The sequence below is a fragment of the Halichoeres trimaculatus genome, unplaced genomic scaffold, assembly GCF_033239565.1.
Source record: "Halichoeres trimaculatus isolate MK-OKI-2021-1 unplaced genomic scaffold, fHalTri1.1 fHalTri1_scaffold_15, whole genome shotgun sequence".
Taxonomy (NCBI): domain Eukaryota; kingdom Metazoa; phylum Chordata; class Actinopteri; order Labriformes; family Labridae; genus Halichoeres; species Halichoeres trimaculatus.
The window spans coordinates 17426132-17448361 of NW_027437193.1; the positions used below are offsets into that span (position 1 = coordinate 17426132).

General features: G+C 40.0%; 1 protein-coding gene across 6 annotated transcripts in view; it reads right to left on the reverse strand.

The window, feature by feature from the left end:
* ctnnd2b (catenin (cadherin-associated protein), delta 2b) overlaps nt 1-22230 on the reverse strand; it is a 215625-nt gene that overhangs the window by 132967 nt on the left and 60428 nt on the right. For 5 of the 6 annotated variants that reach the window (XM_074688273.1, XM_074688270.1, XM_074688268.1 and 2 more), the window contains one exon: nt 2415-2527. In XM_074688273.1, coding sequence (XP_074544374.1) covers nt 2415-2527 — 113 coding nt within the window. Of the gene's footprint in view, nt 1-2414; nt 2528-7613; nt 7761-22230 lie in introns of those variants that run through there. The other variant, XM_074688274.1, reaches the window with a different exon arrangement.

Here is a 22230-nt window from a genome sequence, read left to right on the forward strand (position 1 = left end):
CCTCGGGAAAGAATTTGTCGGACAAAGTTGAAGGAGTCTTTGTAATAAGAGACTCGGTATTGTGACAAAGGTGTATATTTCAAAGCATGCGGCCCCTGAAGAGGCTCACAAATTCTTTCACTTCTGATCAACTATTACTCCTGTACACTGGTCAATACACCTGATATGAGAAAAACATTGTGTGAATTAAAGAACAAATCTTAAAGACTGCATATTAGCTTTTGCACACAGTTTCTCTGTCCATCTATTGATGATCTTGTTGAACATAACACCTGTGTTTGCAGCCTGCTGCATGTCACACAGATTTTTAAGGTTATGATTAGTTATGTTACGTGATGATAAAAGAATCAAATACTTTCTCAGTGAAATTATTTTATCATGACTCAGCGTCTTGATCAAAGCAGAGTCAGTTTGACTCCGTTAGCATCAAAGCCCTGGTCTGACATCAGGTTTCTTTGAACTTCAAATAGTTCTGCTGCAAAGTTATGTTACAGCTCTAAGCTCCGAGCTTAAAGGTGCTTCAGTACAAACAGGTAGTGTGAAGTTAAGAACATCGGGTGGGTAGCTCCATCCAGTCAATAAACTGCATCCTGTTGGTGAGTTTCAGACAGATGAAATCCTTCCTCCCAGGCCTTGTACATAAAACATGGTTGCAACGTTTGATCTTTGAGCTTTTATTACACTTTTTAAAGACTTTTATATAAAAAAGTGTAAAATAAAATGATTAAAGCCTCACTGAAGTGTCCTTTTCCCTTAAAGAGAAGGTAATTACTGAGGTGTAGTCATAACACTCCTCTTGTAATGTAAATCCTCAAGTAAATGGGACATTTCTGCTTCTCAAAAGAAGGATATATAAGACCTATATAAGTTTACAGTATTTTAAGTCAGACACCAATCGTTGTTTCTTCTGGAACTCTATATTTATCCTTGAGTAACATCCCATAACGTTACAAAAGTAAAGGTTAGCAAGGTTTCAGGAGCAGGTTAACAAAGAAGTCTTCTATATACAAGTAAAGTAAATGAACTATGTCCTACCAGTGGTCATCTACCAACTCCAACCTCACCAAGCAGAGCTAACACAACCTCACTCTTCATTTTATTGATAGACTCTCAGGTTTGAACAGACCACTGCAGAATAACTGCTGCAAGTGCTCCATCACGCTCATGACAATTAGGCTCCTGTGTCCACCATTAAGCCAACATTAATCCAAGAAATGTTTTCAGCAGAGAAAAACAAAGATCTCTCTTCTCACTTTTTAACTCCATGAGTCGGCATGATGTTGTCATAAGCTGCGTTTCCATTACATCTGAAGTTTTAATAAAGCACAATTAAGCCTTGCTGGTGTTTTCATGACAACTAGAACTGCAAGCAAGTTGAGTAAAATAATACATAATGTCTGTGCAGACGCTGCAGTCATGATGATGACGATTCATGAACATTATTTTCTTTATTCACCAATTTTTTTGCTAACTCAAAACAGGCAGGAACAAAACATTGTATGACAATAACCATCTCCAGTTGCCTGCAAAACCACTCTGCCCCTCCCTCCTGCTGCACTCTATCTGACCGGCTCACAACCTTTCTTATGCTTTCACTGCTGACGGTCAAAAACACTAACATCTGCACTGAACACAAAATTAACAGCAGAGCTGTTACAATATGAACGCTGGAGTCCATATGTGTGGCAGCGGACATGTACAAGGAGGTGACAGAGGTGCGTTGTTATGACAACATGACGTGTTTTTTGCAAAAAAAGGTGTTCCCACTGCACTTTGGCGATAACCATCAATATTGAAAACTTTTAAAAAACCACCTCAAGATGGAACAAAAGCTTTTTGCCAGAATGTTTTTTGGGGGGTTTAAAGTTTTGGTGTTTCCATATTATGTTTTTATTGAGATATTTAGGTTTTGCGCAATTCTAGGTGTAATTGTAATGCAGCTATAGAGACTTAGATGAGCTGTAATTCAGTCTGGTTTTGCTAAACCTGATCAGGAAGCTAAGAAGTAGCATTTCAATATAACCCATATATATGCTGATAATCTCATTATAAAGTGTTGATTACAATAAGGCATACATCTTGAAGGGAAACTTTTTTAAGATCACTTAGAAACTCCTCACATCCCCTTGAAAACATGTTACATCTCCACTTAAAAGCTCCTGCAGAGCAAAAAGGATGAAGAGACAAGGTCTTCCTTTGATGCTCAAAGAAAAACCAGAGGATTTTTGAACTTTGGTTTGAACCACTGAGACAACATTTGGACACAAATCAAGGAGTGTTCCCGTAATGCGACCTGCTGTAAAGCCAGTCACCTGCAACAGTGCAGCTGACACATACACACACTCAGGTAGAGCGTACAGAAAAAGATCTGACTGGTGTGAGAAAAACACACAAAACACAACACACACACTCACCTGATGCTAGTCATGCTTCCAGTCTCAGAGCCAAGCTTGCATCTCTCCAGCTGACTGGCTACAATCTGTCGTTCGGCTTCCAGCTCCCTGGTCAGACGTTCGAACTGCAACTCCTGGAAAAGAGAAGAGAGAAGAGAGAGGCAAAATCTGTCAAAACATTCTGTCTACTTATTTACTGTCACATTTACAGTCATCCTGAACATAATTTTGGCGCCGTTGTCTCTGTCACATTTTTAATTGTTGTGAAATGGACTCTGCCGTCTGTGCTGGGGAAAACAGGCCAGATAACACCCTGTCTGCCAGTTTCACACTGCCAGATATTCACAGAGAAGAGTTTGATATGTTGCAAAAATGTGACTCTGGACTCAAGCTATCACCAGTGTGACATTTGTTACTGTGCCACTGGAAAACAGACAAAGTTTGGGCTCATTTTAAAGAACACTTCTCTTTGTCACTGGATGGGAATATACATTTTCAAGATCTTGCATTGATGATGGTAGAGTCTGACCGCTGTCAGTCAGCAATCAGTGAGGCTAACTGGAAAAAAAGGGTTCAATTTGCTAGGGAACATAAAGACTGGACTCTGGAGCAATGGAAGAAGGTCATGTGGTCTGGCAAGTCCAGATTTACTCTGTACCAGAGCGATGGGTGATCAGGGTAAGAAGAGGGGCAGATGAAGGCATCACCCATCATGCCTAGCGCCGACTGTACAAGCCTGTGGGGGCAGTGCTCTGATCTGGGGTTGCTGCAGTTGGTCAGGTCTAAGTTCAGCAACAGTCTGTGCTCAAAGAATGAGGTCAGCTGACTACCTGAATGTACTGAATGACCAGGTTATTCAGTCAATGTATTTCTTCTTCACTGATGGCACAGCCATATCCCAAGATGACAATGCCAGGATTCATTGGGCTCAAATTGTGAAGGAGTGGTTCAGGGAGTATGAGACATCATTTTCATACATAGATTGGCCACCACTGAGTCCAGGCCTTAACCCCATTGAAAGACTTTGGGATGTGCTGGAGAAAACCTTGCACATAGTTCAGTCTCTACCATCATCAATACAAGATCTTGATGAGAAATTAATGCAACACTGGATGGAAATAAATCTTCAGACATTGCAGAAGCTTACTGAAACAATGCCACAGCCAATGCATGCAGAAATCAAAGCTAAGGATGGTCCAACCAAATATTAGAGTGCGTGACCTTTTTCATGGTGGTGACTTTTTTTTGGCCAGGCAGTGTATTTTTTCACTCTAAAACCTTAAAAAAATCCATGGATAACACACACTCTTCTTTGTAGATAATGGGAATCAAAACCATAAACTAGCAGGATAGTGTAAAGCAGCATGTATTTAAGTTATTTCAAAGGGCACCCTGGTTTAAGGGGTCACATTTGCATTCAAAAAACACTCCTATTGTTTCACAACTGACCTCATTTACAAAGCTTCCACCCAAACTCAGATAGGAAATAAATAACAGAGAGTTTGAACAAGTGTGAACTTTCCATTTCCCCCATCCCCAACTCATTCCTGTCATATCAAAGGGCGATCTATGAGGGGGAAACAGTTATTGTTGCTGATGCATGATGGATGGGGCGAGTGGACTAAAAAGAGGACCTGTGAATATATGTTGTAAAACTCAAAAACTCAAAACTATGTGTGTCCCTCTTTCTTTTATTGAGGTTTAAGTATCCTGTAATACTTTAAAGTAAATTTAACTCAAATAGTTCATAGATAAAGAAAAAACATACTGAAGAAGGTAAATCATATAATTATAAGTGATATGAATCTTAATGTTTGCTTAATGTATGGTATTATGACATTTATCTGGACTGATTTTGTTAACTACTTTTTTTTTAATTTCATAAAGAAAAAAAACCTTGGTTAAACATTTCTTTAATGTGTGCCAGCTAAACCATCAATAAAATACACTGTAAGGTCATGTGATCGTTACCAAAATTCTGTTCCAGGTTTCCATTTGTTGCATAGTCCTCTGTCATGCCATGCATCAAAAACAATTGATTCTGCCTTTCTTCACATTTCAGTGTCAAAAATTTGGTGAATATTTTCAGTGGGAAAAATACAAAGATAATCTGTTTCTTTGTTGAACCTGAGATATGTCTCTTCTTATACCTACCAAGGGCATCAAAATGTGACATGCAGAATCAGCATGAAAGAATGTGTGGCTTTGAAACATTTTAACACCGCATGCAGCATCCATTCCATTCCTGCAGGGCGCAGTGTGCAAATTCACGTCTAATGCAGATTTAAACTAGAGTAGAAGAAGGTGTATACACTGTTTACAGGGTTTTTTTTGCCAATTTTTCTTCCCTGGCGAGTGTGGCCACTATTTTTCCCAGGAATTGTTCATCACACAGTTTTCATGGTGATCTCTGCGTGATGAATCAAATGAATGGCAGTATTTTTTGTACTTTGGACACAAGGAGCTCTTGTTCGTCTCTGTGTTTCCATGCAGATGTGCACAACGCAGAAGTTCTACACTTGACAAGGACCACGCGAGGATGCTAAAATGATGTAATTAATCTGCATGAAGCCACTTGGACTTAGTGTACTGATCAAGCATAAACCAAGCTCTAGTCAGCAGACTCTCTAAAGGGAAAAAGACTTACTACTTATTTACAATATTTACAACAAAGTGTTGACTCAAAGGGGGACAACGAAACACTATATAAAAGTCTTTGCACTGGAAGAAGCTGAAGCAGTTGCAGCAGTTTCTTTAAAATCAACTGAATCATAGAAGCCGTCACACAATACAAACTTCACAGTATGTATCAATGAAGGATTAAATTCAGACTTAATGTTCAGTGGAGATATTACATCTCTAGGTGCACACAGCAGAAATATGAACTAAAGTAAAATTTAAAAAAAAATGAGGAAACTGGTTAAAGTGACAAGTTATCTTGGTCTACTGATAAGTGAGGGATGAATCAGTTCCTTTGGTGCTTCTTTGATTGTGTTTGTGAATAACTAATGCAGTTCACAGAGGGATGAATAACCAGTAATTACCTGAACTCAACAAACCAACAGCTGATTATAGTGTTTATGTCTGCTGCAGCGGCTGCGTTCATTACAGCCCATTACACTTCACTGGGTTTAACAATTTGTACCAAAACATAAACAAGAAGAAAAAAAGTGATTCTTTAAAACTCCAATAAAGAATACACGGTTCATTTTCACTGCAGTGCTCAGATCTTTGAGTAGTTCACACCAGTTTTCTGAAGACTTCTCAGAAATGAAAGCTGATGAGGTTACGATCAGTCATGTCAGAACAGTTAATGGGATCAGTTTTGTTGAAACACCATTTGAATACAGAGGAGCTCATCTAAAAGCAATAAAAGTCTAAATTTGGTATCTGAAGGTGAATGGATCATTATAAATGCCAGTTTGAATGGTTTCCAACAAAATTAGACTCGAGTGGTTCCCTGTAAGTATCTCTGAAGTTATTTATCATGGACTTTATTTATTACTCTTACGCTCATCTGACATCTTAATGAGGGTTATCGGAGACTTCACAACACATTGAACTAAGCTGCTGCTCAGATGGTGAATGTGCATGCAAACCCTCACAGAGCCAAAAAAAAAGTGATTAAATGTCATTAAAAACTCATAAAAAGTCAGACTGCTCTGTTTGCACTTTACTTTACAGTAGTTTTAAAAGTCATAATAGCTCAAAAATGGAACACAACAATGTATTTCCTGTTTGAGACTGAACTTTAATTCAATTCATAGTGATTAGGCAATGTGTATTTTGAGCAGCAGAGCACTGATGTGGAGCAGAGTGCTAGACTGTGAGAGCTTTAACGCTGATGATGCCTGCGGCTGCTTCAGGCTCTCCAACATAATGATGCCATTTGACTTTAATGAATCACTAATGCAATTGAGTTAACTAATCAAATTGCAAATTTGACAACAATTATGCACCATTCCTGCAAACTGGACACACATATGGTCACAAGAAACACGTCTACAACATGTGCACGAGCAGTTTCACACATTTGAGCAAAAGCACGTGTAAATGTATTTGCATTGATTCTGCCTACACTTATGTGCCGATAAGACCTGCTGCTGTGACATTATGTGGGTCTATCGATGCTCTTACAATGACAGTGCTATGGAAAGTTTCCCATTGACTTCATGACACAGCTGAGTGCTTTGAGTGGCTGCCAAACAGCAGATATGTTCACTCATAAAACGTTAAATGTGGAAAAGGTTGTGAGATGCTGTAATGCTTGCACACACACTCTCAGACACACACACATACACACACGCTGCTGCTAAGTCTCTCAAGTGTAAATGCTGTTAAACAGAGAGTGCAACATGCAGACTCTTCCCTGTTTACACCATGTCAACATGATGATACATAGTCATGTTTACTCGGCGCTAAGGATGAAAATATAGCTGCTTGACAGAAATAGTCATAAAAAATCACCTGGCTGTTTCAGCTGTGCGGAGCTGGCTGTATTTACTGAGCTGATCATAAATCATGCTTGGAATGGACACAAATAAAAGCCATGTAGTAAAACTGCTTACACTGGCCTGAGATCAATCATCATGGTGTTTGCTCAAGTTTTAGAGAGCAGCCAATCATCTGTAAGGAGCACAGAGATGATTTTCAGGAGCTGCGATCTCATCGCTTTAAGGTTCAAATGAAGATAAAAGCTGTAATCCTTTCACCCAAACTGGCAACCAGCTGCAAGAACTCCATCAATCAGAGTTAAAATGCACCATCTGAAACACGACACAACTCAACTTCACGTTCTCCAATTCTGCAAAGTCAAATCAATCTAATCAGCCGATGTGAGAACAAGAGGAGAGACGAACTGAGTTGGGGGAAACATCACCACAGCAGATGCAGGATGAGACAAAACACTTTTTGCTTTTCATTGTTTGTTTGTTTGTTTGTGAGGCGCCCCTGCAGCTGAAGCTCAGAAAGCTGACTAACTTAGCTGAATGTAGGAGCTGTGAGAAATTCAGATGTAAGGCTTCCTGAAAACAAGCAAACAAAAGCCATCACTCCCTCCCTTTTCTCCCCTCATCTCTGCTCCCTCCAATTCAGGGCTGACAGGCGGACACCTGTTACTGCAGAGGACAAGGCTCGGGCCTGATGGAATGCAATGGTGACCATAAACAGAGAGAAAATGGCTAAAAAAGAAAACACAGAGGAGGCAGCGAGCACACATACCTTCACATGGACCATACTTCACAGAGACACACAGAGTCAAACACTATCCCGCTCTTCTTCTTCTCTCCCCTCTGGTCAAAAAGCAGCAACAATGTTCCCCCTCAGTCCTCCAAACACTCATCTGTCCTGACTCAAACAGAGCGAGCGATACACACACACACACACACACACACACAGGGAGAGAGAGAGAGGGAGAGAGAGACTACAAGTGTCACTTGAGCTGACTGCAACTCAGCCCCTCTGTCTCTGCCTCTTTCTCTCTGCCTCCTCAGGGGACATGCAACACACACACACACACACACACACACACATACACTCACACTCACACACACACACAGTGCTCACTCAGGCACAAAGGTCCCCATGGCAACGGAGCATTTAGAAGCCCCGTGGCATTATTTATGCAACGTTGCATCACAATGGGCCCTCCCACCGGCTGACCCTGCCAAAAAAGCCCGCCGCTCGCCACTCAATCTCTGCCTCTCTCTGCCTCTCTCTCCTTTTCGCTCTGACCAGACCATCTGCACCCCTCCCTCTCCTCCCCTCTTCTCCCTCTCGCTCTGCCTACATCACTGGAAAGCAAAGGGGGACTTTGAAAGGAGAGGGGGAGGCGGAAGATGGATGGAGACAAACACTTTCAAAACAGTAGAGTCATACCTTCACACACACATGCACACACACACACACACACACACACACACACACACACACACACACAGGCCTCAGAGAAACCCAAATATGGCTTGAAGGAGTGTGTTTGTATCTCATGGATCACTTTTTGTTATTAAATAAACAGATTAAGATGAATTAACTATGATAAATCAACAAGACTAAAATGTTTTGTGCTTTCGTCGACTAAAACTATCAAAGGTCAAAGACGACTAAAATGTGTCTAAAACTTGACTGTTTGAAGCCACGGTCACCCTGGTCATCCTAACTGCGCCATGCCCCCCTGCAGGGCCGTTCCCTAGCTGTAGAGTACAACCAGCAGTCACACTACTCCAATATGAACCAGACTTTTGCGGGTATCACACACATGCATGGCCCACCTACATCATTGTGAAGCGTCATGAAGTGCGATCTCACCAGAGTCAGCACAATGAGACACTAGCTGTTTTTCAAACCGCCTACTACATACTACTACTGAATGTAGTATGTAGTAGGCACTGCATACAGCCTACTGTTTTAGCATAACTGTTCTCTTGGGTCTGTTTTGCGGTATACTACTTTAGTATAAGTTTCAGGTAATGGATTTTATTTTGCCTTTATTATAAATGTACAAAACAAACATTGGGTAGATCTTCACATTTTAGTTATTTTGTCAATTATATCATAGCAGAATTGTCATATTTGATTTTTAATCTTACACCAAAAGTTACATTGTGAACTGAAAATAAATCTGGAAGGGATTTTTATTTTTACTGCTCATTAAAAAAAAAAAAACCTCCGTATAATCCTCTTTTATAACTAAAAGTAACAAGATTTACTTGTGTTTCTTTCACATCACTTCACTTCTATCCCAAGGACTATAACGTTAGTGTTGTTGTATTGTAGTTATAACGCCGACTCATTCCAGTAGATGGCAGTAATTCACCAAAACCGGCCACTTGCAGGGATTGAGAGAAACAATATTCCAGGTAGACTGGTCCTCTGCATACCGAGAAATTTTCTTTGATCATTTCATACTGCACATTTTGCAAGTTTTCGTATACTACCTACTACATGCTGACTTTCAACCAAAATGGTAGGCACTGCTAGTGTAGCAGGCAGTTTGGAAACCAGCCACAGAGAGCACTGCTACAACTTTAGAGAGTTTTTGATTTTATGTTGCTTTGGTTCCACACAGCTCGCTAACACCCCTGTTTTGTTCAAATGATTGTCAAGAGGTGCGCTTGCGGCGATAATACGTCATGGATCACATGCGCTATCGTTGTACTTGTGCTCGTATATGAAGTAAACCGTGCCGAAGCCCACCTCCCTGAAGTGTGCCAAAGTGAAACGTGCTCAAGCACGGCACGGTTATGGTCACGGTTATGAAGGCTGAAGCGTGCTTAAGCACGGTACAGTTTGCCAGTGTGACAGTGTCCTCATTGTGCTTACTCTGATGAGATCCCATTTCATGTAAACAGACGCTTCACGATGATGCAGGCCATGCATGTGTGTGTGATAACCACTAAAGTCTGGTTTTGAGTTCACTCTCAAGGGGGGGTAGAGCGCCCCAACACTGTAAACACACTCAATTAAGTTTGGACACATTTTAGTCTTCTTTGAATTCTTTTAGCTCGTCAAAAGTTGACCACCGTTCATGGTCTTAGTTTTCTTGAACAAAATAACACACAACTAAAGGTGGAATTATCAAAACTAACAATAGCCTTGGGATGATTATTTTCTAGTCCAGTCAGACAAGCATCAACAGCAGCCTACGTTTTTAGTTTTGTCATTTCCTTAACACCACAGGCATAGTTTGTTTTCTGTCATTTTATGTTGGGTAGTCTGAGGTATTTGTCAAGTAAGTATAAATGTATTGTAACCAGGGGATCCCAGCTTAGACCCTGAGTTCAGAAGTCAAGAATATGTATTCATTAAGAAAATACATAAACTAGGAACAAAGTTTAGGTGATACATGAAAGAGAAGTGTCACATTGCTAAAAAAAAAAAAAAAGCTTGTTCAGTGAGGCCTTACCCAAAAACAATCACACTGAGAGTCACAACCCATGGCTTTCTCCAGTTTCTTTCTGTAGCTCAAAGAAGGTGAAGAACTCCGGCTTGTGCTACTACTATCCACTATGGCTCTCCTTTATCTGACTCCATCGACTCTTAGAGTGACACAGTCTAGAAAGGACCCCTTAACAAATCCATGCTGCACATGCAAAGCTGCAGCCTCCAGTCATTTCTTTATTCAAATGTGGACCGGCTCAGTTTACTTGTGTGTTTGGCTGCAGAATGACTGACTGAGTGCAGCTTTAATCACAGAGATAAGACGGGCGACAACTGAGCGTCTGGCTGAAAACAGACAGAGCACAACGATGAACTTACAGATGAAGCTGTGAATACACTGCTGCTCTGAACACACATCTCTCTGCATGCTAGCATGTGTGTGTGTGTGTGTGTGTGTGTGTGTGTGTGTATGTGCACATTTTGATGTTACCATAAGACCTTTGTGTTTATAGGAAACAGATTAGACTGCCTCATGGGATATTGCTCCAGTAACAAATTAGACATTAAAGGTTGGTTGTAACAAAGTCTGCAGATAAAGGTCAGTTTGTTTGTAAAGATGGATCCAACTCAGCTTGGGAATACAACCACAAAGTGGATCCTTAGCCAGAAAAAAAACTGTGATAATGTCACCATTATTTCCTAAATTTCAGCTGTGAATCCACAAGTGAAGAGCTCTGGGAGCCTGCAATATTGTCTGTTACAGTACAACCAGACTAAATATTCTGCATCAGAGCTTCAATATGTGAACGTCCATCATTTACAGCATAGAAATATGTAACTTCCTTTTGAAATAGAAATCAGTCAGTAAAACCTTGCAAGGATGTTGGGGAGTCATCAATTGATGACGATAGAGGAGTATGACATCATCCTAGGGCCATCCTTATTTGCATCAGCCTGCTGATAACACAGTTCATATCAAAGAGTGGGTACTATGTTTCTGCATATTTCAAACATTAAGTAACAATGCTGGACATTCATACCAGATGTTCACATTTCCAAACCTCTACATATTCATATATTGTAGAATTTTTCAGATTCAGACAACTTTATTAATCCCCGAAGAGCAATTCAGTTTGCAGTTACCCTTGCCTTGTTGAGTACATCATCTAAAACGAAACAAACAAATGGAAGCATACACAGCCTAATGTGACCATCCCTGATCACGTACACATTCAATCTTCGCTTTCACCTGTCAGTGCCACAGTAGAACATGCAATGAATAAATAATAAATAATAAATATAAGGACAATGACAAGACGTACAGTAACAATCCATGTGAGCTTAAACCCTGGAGTTCAGTTTAGTGCTCAGCATTTAGCAGCCTGATAGCTGAAGGGATGAATGAATGAGAGTATCTGTTTGTTTTTCTTGGGGGTGCATAAAAGAGCCTCCCAGAGGGCATAAGAGAAAAGTCTGATGCAAGGATGTGGCCAGGCTGATCAATTATTCCTCTGGCTTTCTGGACCACACATTTCTTCCAGAGGGAGCTCAAGTCCATCAGCTGGACTCCAATGATCTTGGAACAGACTTAAACGATCTGATTCAGACTGTTTCTGTCCTTAACAGACAATCCATTGAACCAGCATATAAAAGAAAATGTTAAAAGACTTTCAGTAAAGGAATGATTAAAGCAGGATAAGATGCCCTCAGAGACACTAAAAGAAGTCAGCTTCTGCAACAGGAGAATCCTCTGTTGACCTCGTTTAACTATAGACTCTGTGTTTCTGACAAACTTCAGATCAGAGTCAAATACAGTTCTAAGATACTTGTAGGAGTCCACAATTTGTACGTCCTCACTATGAATCACACTCGCATCGGGTGAAGATCCCTGGCCAGACCTCCTGTAGTTGATGACAAGTTTGTCTGTAAACTGATCAAAACAGTCCATTCTAAAAAGATCTTCATGAGGCTTGATGGATGAATAATGAGGTCATCACTTAAGGACCAACTAACTGATTAATGACATGTTGGAGGGATGGGCCTTGAACAGATTTTACTGTTCCTTCATTGAAACGTTTCTGTCCTTTTGTATTTCATGCTGGTTTTGAAATGCGACAAAGCCACAAAAAAGGCTAGGGGAAATTGTGACATTGTGCAGTAAATTGTCAAGGATCCAATTTTCTAGTTTGAAAAGCATTTACAAAAACAGAACTGTAAAAAAGATTCAAACAAACAAACAAAAAAAGTATTGTGGACGACCGGAGGCACCCCCAGAAGGCATAAAATAAATTCTTGAGTCTGAGCCAGCGACATAAATACCAATCCTGACACCTCTAAATACATTTTTCTAGTGTTCCCATTATCTTGATACCAAGATTATACTCATTTTATTATGGGTCTGTCATTTACTGAGCAAAGGGACCAAAAAAGCTGCCAGGGCTTAAAGGGTTGAGCTCAATATATCAAGTTTAGGCACTAATCTCACCCTCCACTGAAGTCAAATCAGACTCAACAATCAGTCAACATAGCAAAAGTCTAAAACAAAACAACATTTTACCCTCTGGGGAGGTTTAATTAGAAAGGGCTTGACTTCTAAGAGGTATAGAGAAAATTGACATTAACCTTTTTTAGAGTCATTGTTGAAAAGCAGTTGTTAAATTGTGCCAAGAAAGTGCCTTGTTTTCCAGCCTTCACATCAACATGTCTCAAAGATGATGGTGAAGAAGGAAATTAATGCAAGCGACTTAATTAAATACATCAAAGCATTTTATGAAGTCTGCACTCCAGAAAATATGTTTGAGGGTAGATTATACTATGAAACATGAAGCATACACATCTTACTCTGAAATGTGATAGCGTAAGAACAAAGGGGCAACATCCAGATAGTAAAAATGAAGCCTTTGCGGAAGCCCTAAAAGTTGCTGCTGATCAAGAATACGTTTGAGGCTGGCTGCAGAAAGACAGGAAGTCACATACACATCCAGCCATGAAAACAGACTTTTATGGCATTAAAAAGCATATTTACAGCCTGATTCAAAAAACAGCTTGGGTCTTAAGCATTGATTTCACTAATGGCACACATTTTATGGTGAGTGACTTTTTTTCTATCTCTGTGGTTTAGAAGTTATAAGGATTATTTGATCATCCAATCAAAGACACAGCTTAGGTCATGTGAATGACGCGCGCCCTGTAGCTGGTTACGTCCATGTTTTATAGTCTATGGTTAGAAAGAGCTCATCTCAGTATGTTCTGTTAATTGTCCAAATCTAACCTTAGTATGTTTCTTCAGTGTGAAAGACTAAAATTTCCAAGTGAAATTTTACATGAGAATAAAAATTTTGAGGAACATTCTTACACTCATAACACTGCTGAACAAAAACACTGTGTCATTCATGTGTAATAGGGATGGGTACCTTTCATATTTGAAATGATACGGTACCAATGCCCAGTACCTGGCAATCAGTACCAGTACTCAACTGTACCAATTTTCTGTACTTTTTTCATGTATATGTGGTTAAAAAAAATCAATTTGTTTAAAAATCAAATCTCTTATTTTTTTTACATTTAATATATTGATTCTTCAATATATAACCTTGCAATGCTGTTTTCATGTCCAGCATGGAAAATTACCTACTCTACCACTGTCTTTCAGTCACAAGGATGCATTTAGGTACCTAAACATGGTACCTTTTGGTTTTACATGAACCAATACCCGGTACTTTTGACAGAATTCAACAGGTATCTATAAAAGTACCTAATTCGGTACCCATCCCTAATGTGCAAGTGTGTGTGTGTGTGTGTGTGCAGGTAAGAGTGTGCGCATGTGTGTACAAGGAGTAATCATAGCCTGCTTGTCAAGTGAGTAAAAGGACAACAATTAACTATGTCTTAATGAGCAGCTTCTACAATCAAGTGCTTGTCAACTGATTGCATTAGGAGAGATTCAGCTCCTTTCACAGCGTTTTTAATGGAGACAGAGGGAGACAGAGGGAGAGTCCATGAGTAGCCACCAGCATAGAGGAACCTGAAAAACCATTAAAGCAATTAGTAAAGCAGAATAAATGACTGTAGGACAGCGGTGAGCAAGGAGAGAGAAAGTTGCAGACGCTGTGTGTGTGTGTGTGTGTGTGGTTCTCTCCAGTGTAAAGTGGTCTAATTGAGCCCTGTGGTGTCTGCCTGGCATTTGGTTGCTTCAGAAGAGAACCTGCTCAATAAGAAAATGTCACACAGGTTGTATATCTGAGGCCGCTGCGATGTGGGGCTCTAGTTTTAGAGAATTACTCTTTAAATCCAGCCACAAAGTTGTTCCCAAGGCAGAGATAAACAAGTCAACATAGATAGGTGAAGTGTGATAGAAATATAGAGACCGGGGAGCACTGAAAGACGGGTGAAATGAGATCGAGGAGAAAGCTGAACAGGAGAAGACAGAATCAAGGAGATTTAGCGCTCTCCAGATACCAAAACTACTTAAATGTTCAACCCAAAGTGCTCACATTTGTCTCATTCTCAATGACAGCAGCTGTAGATCCAGGAGTTTCAGTCCTCGTCTTAACAGGATGTGTTTTATCCCTGATTGAAAAAAAACCCAAAACTGATATTGAGCAGGAATGTGTCCAGAGGGGTGGCTCTGGGTGGCAGGGCCCAGCTAACATTCAAATGGTTACCCCTGGAGCAAACCCAGAAATCCTGAGACAGGATTGGAAATGTGTCTGGAAGAGCATAAACTGCCTCAGGGTGCAGAAGGCTTCTCTGAGCCTTTGGCAGTAAACTGTAGCAGATTTGCTGATTTCTTTTTGAGGTGCACCTTCTTTTCAAGACCCTAACCTCTTTAGACCAACAGTAACAAGAGTTACTAAAGACTGAAGTGCATAATTGTCATTATGCATGAGTAAATCCTTTTTTCAATATCATAAATGTTTCAAATGTGTGTTGGCATGCGCTACGTCACAATACAAAGCAGCATTACTAGTTAGCTACTAGCTGCTATCCATTATACCAGGGGTGGCCAACCTGTGGCTCGCGAGCCGCATGTGTTTTTTTGCCTTTCGGTGTGTGGCTCTTTGATCCATTCATCCAACATTGGGATCCAGTATTGATCAATATTCAGGTGATGAGATTGATACTTAAGTTTCATTTTCTCTTCTCTACATGTGATCCTCTCAATCTCTCATGTGCTAGATAGATAGATAGATAGATAGATAGATAGATAGATAGATAGATAGATAGATAGATAGATAGATAGATAGATAGATAGATAGATAGATAGATAGATAGATAGATAGATAGATAGATAGATAGATAGATGACAAGACAAAAAATCTTGGTTTGAGAATCAGAAATGTATTGATTTTCATTTTATGTCATTTTGTTCATGTTTAAGAGGAAATGTGTTTTGTAAGACCACGTGTGTGGTGTGGCTCTTTGTAGTACCACGGTAATTTTTGTGGCTCTTGGTCTCTGACTGGTTGGCCACCCCTGCATTAAACCAAGAATATGGACACAGCACCAAAAGATTTGGCAATTCTAATGGTATGTAGGTTACCTTCAGCCTGTTGCTTATCCAGAATGTTTCAAATACCCTTTAAAAATGCTAAAAATAAGGCAAATCCCTGTTAACCAATATTTTCTGAGCACCAGTGCCTCATTTCACCCTTGCTTTCACACAGCCTGTGCACCACAGCAACAACAAGAACCCTACAAACAAGAAAAGGTACAAAGCTCAGGTTTCAAAGACAAATTTTAAAACTATCTAAAACAAAGTATGAATTATACAAAGGATTGTGTGGATTTCAAATGTGTTCCTTATCTTAGACCCATGTTTCTGGGGTTTAAATCTCATGAAAACAGAATAATCTGCCTTAAAGTACAAACTCTGAGCTCAAATGTTCAGGATTAGTGGAAGAAAGGACTGAAAGAGAAGAACACAAAATTAATCTAAAAAGGAGAAATCGTCAGACCTTGTTAAAGCATGAACAGAAACACAGAGCAAACCAAATCATTGGTGACAATGCAGACTTGTTGCCCTTGACCTCTCTTTTTTACCTTAAACAATTAAAAGTCATGTGAGGCAGTTTTTTTTCGCTCAATATAAAGTGCTGTGTACAGTATATTTTTCTACCCCTGCCAAAAAAAGGAAAAAGATTTGAGGAAATAGAGAATTTGACCAGCAGAGAAATAAAAAAAGTGAGTTTTATTCACCAGCTCACAAACTACTCTGACAAACACGCAGGTTCCTCAAACTGCAACATTCCCAGGCTAAAATAAGACGTTTTGTCCTATTTCTACCACTGTGCTGTGGCCTGGAGACTTTCTTCATCTGGAAATAACAAAAAGTAAAAGACTTTCTCAAATGCCAACACTTTGCCTGACAGAGCAAAGAGAGAGGGGGAGACAAAGCATGAACACACACACACACACACACACACACAGTTTCTCCCTAAATCCCTCCTGTCCCCCTTCATCCCATAAATATTCCTCTTTTTTCTGCATGCCCTCTTGAATAAGAAGTAACACAGAATAAATATTTGATCTACTTTGAAACCTCTTCTTATGAATATCTAACTGCTGTGAACTTTGGGGGGAACTATATTTGGTGATTTAATGAGGTATCCGTTGCTAAGCAAATCTTAATTAATCCTTAATAAATAAAGAGAGGAACGACAGGAGATCGAGGAAAGGCTGATGGCAGCTGTTATTATTATTGAGCTTCTGAAGAAAACAGCAGTAAACAAAACTCGTGAATCATCCGAGGGCGAGTACAATTAGCGCAAAGCTGATTGTTTTTAAAAAGGCTATTAATCCTGCTGTTTTATACCATCTCATATGTCATTACACCAATCATAAACAGAGTGAGTGTTTAAGTACCAGTGCTACGTTAAAATGTGACTGATGTGTTAGGTGAGGAGAAGTTTAATTAGGCGCACAGAGAAAATAAAGGTTGAATTGGTGTTTTTTTTCTGTAAGCCTAATTAAAGCTCAGCTTTCAATTTGGCCTCAAACGAGTTGTAGGTCAGACCTGCTAGGAACTGCTTCCTGCTGCACTGCCAATTAAAGCCAGCGGCTCCGCCATGATTCACATTAATTATCATTACGTGGAAGTGGAGCTGCAGAGACGCTTCAGTACATCGAAATTTCTAGCTTTAAGAAACACTTCTTTTTGTTGTCGTTAATTTCAAGCCATCTTCTCTGTGGCCAGCAGGTTACCCTCTCATTAATTTCACCATTTAATTTAGGATTTTAGCGCTCTTAAATGTATTTTCATGTTTTCTGCTTGGTGAGAGGTTAAACTGTGATGTGAATGAACACAGCAGGAAGTTATGTTCCCAGCGTGGTAGGAGTGAAGGTTGAACCAGGAAGGCTACTATTTCCCATACATGGAATAAAAAGAACTGGACAGTAAGCTGCTCTCTTTGTCGTTTGCTGTCATGTATGGACGGCTCACCCCGATCCCAGTACAAGAAGTGAGGCCTCAGTAGCATGTCATTGGGCACTGACACAGAGCTCTTCTTGAGCCAAGACATGCACAGATGTGATGATGGTGGATGCTGGTTGATGCAGTTGTTGACCAACTATCTTAAAAATGAAACGTCAAAGACCTCTCAGTAAATCTACAGCAGTGCAGATGCCTACAATGTGATACAGACAGTCAAAGTTACGGAAAGTTATATGACTCTTCTGCTAACCGAGTGAGGAATAAAAACCTAATTTCTCAATGAAATTGTCAGTCATGATATCACATCCTCTTTAAAAACTTCTCAAAATCTTCTCAAAAGGAACTGTTTCGCACATAAATCGGGTCAGTATGAACCAGCTGTTATGACAGCAATCATGTTTCAGAAAATCTTTTTTTTTTTTTTTTTTTTTTGCTTGACCTATGTTCCATCTGTAAAAATGAAGGAGAAAGGCTCAAAAACAAATTTCTCCTGCTTGGCTGCTACGGAAAGCACCATCAGTCTTAAGTAATCCCATTTACAAACTGATGGCACAGCACTGGGCAGCTTGGAGATAAGTGTCTCATAATCTTGGGTATGTGGGCAGCAGAACCCAGGATCAAATCCCTGACCTTTTTATAATGAGATGACTGACTTGGACACTGAGTCACAGCAAGTCACTAGGAGAGCTGTAAAGATTTGTAGATTTGAACAGTTTGTTGGTTATAGTTCATTGCACCAATTTATCATGTTTTAAACATTCCCAGCTCAAACAGTGCTTTGCAGAAACAGCATAAGCCCATCAGTATTTTCAGATCAGTTCCACTGGCTACTTTTAATCTATATATACCACTGTTTTTGTTTTAGTGTGCTCTAAAATAAGAACACCATTCATGCTTTTTAAGTCAGCACAGTTAAAGGCTATATCACTTCAAAACACTCATGAAGAAGCTGAAAGGGAACCTTAAAGGAACAGTGTGTAGTGATTAGTTAAATTTACAAAGCGCCATCGAGGACACATAACTAATGAAGCACCAAGCCAAATTGCCTTGGAACAACAGCCCAGATAGCAGATTGATGCATAATTAATAAATAATAAATAAATTGCAACATACATGTTGTGTCTCTGGTTTGATTTTTTGGGTCAGATAGGTTTCCCATTAAAGTCAATGTGTCAACTCACGCTGGATCACTGGATCTGGTCCGTTGAGGGCCTGGCTGCATCCCTGCTCCAGCAGGTTGCAGCATACAGTATATGCAACAGTTCTATTTTTGCTGTACGCCATAGGGCAGATTGAGCAGGACAGAAAGTCATGCATGGAAACAACCTAAAAAGAGTCAGTGACTTTCAAAATAAAACAAATTGTGTCAAAACCATAGACTGTATATAGAGTGGACAGTGTGGCTACGCCATTTATCATTGTATGGTGTTGAAGCCAAAATACCCCAATCACAGGCGCAGCCATTGGCAGCAATTGCAGACAGAGTCTGCGCAGTAGACGATGAGGGATGCTGGGAGAATCTGAGTGGGGCTGGGTGACAAAAATAAGTATTTTTTTTTCTTTCAAGAGTCTAATCACTTCTTGACTCTACCTCCCGACATATTTTACAATCTCCGAAAAAAATAAAAGAGAACGGCAGCTGTCAATCATCGTTAAACGCTACGGACAGCTTAATTTTTAACCTTGTATAACTAACGAAAACAAACATTTTCAGAAAAAAGAGGACTTGAATATAGGACAGCCAAATGATATCTTTAAATCACTACAACAGTTGGAGATGAGAAACATTTCTACAAAGTGTTTTAATTTTTTAAAGTTTGACCACAGCACATCTGGAATGGCTGGATTTTTAAACTATACTGCAGCCAGTGGGGAGCAGTTTTTGTGGAGACCTCACTTCAAGGCAAGCAGACGTCCATTTTTTTACAGTCTATGGTCAAAACACTTTTAGCTTGACTATCACAACAAACCAACGTAATGAGTGCAGCAAACAGGTTTCACAGCCCAACATGAATGAGGAGAGGCTCATCAAGGGGGAAGCGCAGGAACTCCTTATTCTTACAACTCCAGTTGTCTGGCAGTCCTGCAAGGTGCTATAGCGTTTCAACTTGCATCATACACGTGAATCCCCTTTCCCCTCCATCTCTCCCTCTACCCACAAACCTCAAAAGTATCATTAACACAACAGCCAGTATTACAAATAGCACAGCTTATATAGGTAGACCTATTAACCCATCATCCTCCAACTTAATGGGAATAATCTATGTTGTTCTGACTGGTCCCAACCAACTTGTCCTTTTTTTTCCCCTTTTTTTTATTTTTCTTTTCTTTCTTTTTATCTAATTTAGAAAAAAAAACACAACTTACTCATGGTTATTGAGGGTAACTAGGGGGCATTGACAGACCACTAGTGGTATACAGACCACAAGTTAAGACAAAATGATTAAACAGACCAAGTAGACATGGAATATCATAACTATAACTATGTTTACGTGGGTATATTACCACCTAAGAATAAAGATAATTTTGTTTTGGTTGTTTTAAGATAAGAGCTTTATTTCTACAAAAGAAGCAGTTGCAACATGTCGCAGTATTACGTTTCTACAGCACAGAACAAACATGTCAGGGCCCTGATGTGTAAAAATCTAAAATGCACTGGTCAGAAGATGAAAATGGAGGGTGTGTTTGCTGCACAACAATCTGTGTAAAAAGACGTTTTTAATGGTGAAATTCTGACAACTGGAAAATATAGATATTGTATTCCCGCTTCAACACACTGCACTTTAAGGGCTGTAAAAAAAACCTTTTGGGGATCATTTCTTAAGGGTTTCATTTTATACAGGATTAAGACCATTGTCCTCAGATAGATAAACATGTTTTGAAGTTTTTGATTTTTTATAGACTGACTTGATTGTCAAACGTTACCAGGCAATGAGCAAACGGCAGCTAATCAATACTGTGAGCTGCTTTCACTTTATCCTTCATTCAGTCTTGACAATATGTCAGATTTCTCAAAGAGGCACATCTCACACAGGCGTGAAACTCTTTCAGAGCGGGTACTTCACACTGCTTTCCCCTACAGCAGATGTGTCGACAGCAGAGATGATGAATGATATGACGACAAAAGCTGACAGATGTGATAAATACAACGTCCAATGGCTAATCAATCTCATGTGGGTCGAAGGAAATGGGAAAAAACATCAGCAGAGATCCCCTGGTGTGAGTCAGCAGAGGCGAAAGAGTCTGATTGGCAGCGTGTACACAAGTGTGTGTGTGTCTTTAGACCGCATGCGAGCACGTCTGTGTATCTGAGTGTGTGTGAGGCCTTTTCTTGGTCTCTCATGTATGACCTTGTCTATATAACGCCAAATGAACAGGAAGCTGTGTGCAGGCTGCTGCCTTTGTACAGCCAGGCAACAAACACTGGCAGGAGCCCAAACATATTGAAAAATTACACAGAGCAGAAACAAGTGTGAAAGGAAGTGACAAATGACTGGCTTAAAAAATATAATAACTTCACTGTGGTGCAGGGGCGTGAAATAAAACGACTCCAGCTTTTAGAGGATGAAGAAGGGAGGTAGAGGGGACCATTCGTCTTCACTCTGAGCAGCCGACACACCCACCATTCTTCACTTTTTCTTTTTACACATTTTCAACAGAAGGCCATTACTGAGCCCTGCATGGACCATATGTGTGTATGCGCGTGTGTGTGAGCATGTGCGTGTCTGTCCAACTTAACCTGACCCACTTAGGCTAGACATGGACTTTCGGAACTTTGTAGTAGCTCAAACTGAGGTTTTCACTCTGTAACATGCAGAATCCATTATTCTTCAACGCTCAGCATTTTCACCGTCTATCTTTAGCGTCTCGGCCTCAGAGAACATTTCCTCGCATCCTGTTGTACTCAAGGACACACACAGCGTCCACAGTGTCAAGTATCCACTCGACTCTGCCCCCGCCTACCCACACATGCACAACCACACACAGGAGCAGGATCATCTTCAATTCAGAGCCAACATTCGCAGCACTGCGGTCGACCATAGAGCTAAAAGAGTTGCTCATTTATTCAGCATAGCAGGAGCACTTTTTGAGAAAGGATTTAAAATTGATGCCAAGACTAGATGTATCGTCATTTTTTATTCTGCGCGTTCCTCTCACATGTCAAAACCATGCAACTACATTACCCATGATGCAATTTAACTTTCAACAATACGTTCAGAGACTTCAAACCCTGGCATTTCTCTTCACAGTGGTCATAGTAAGCACTAACAGATGCTGATTTAAGTCTTTTCTCTGTATACACAAAAAGCTTTATTAATCTCACACAGTAGCCCCGATAAAACCTGTAAACAGTTTAAATACATAATGAGATCTCAGTGAAACATTATGTTTAATCTCTTCTATATTTACTGAATGTCAATTGGTACTAATCTCATGTAAAAGTAAGCTGATGGAAGTAAAACACAGTGCTAGTGTGGGTTTGGAGTCCATCTGTTCAACACTTTTGTACAGATTTAAATTTCTGCA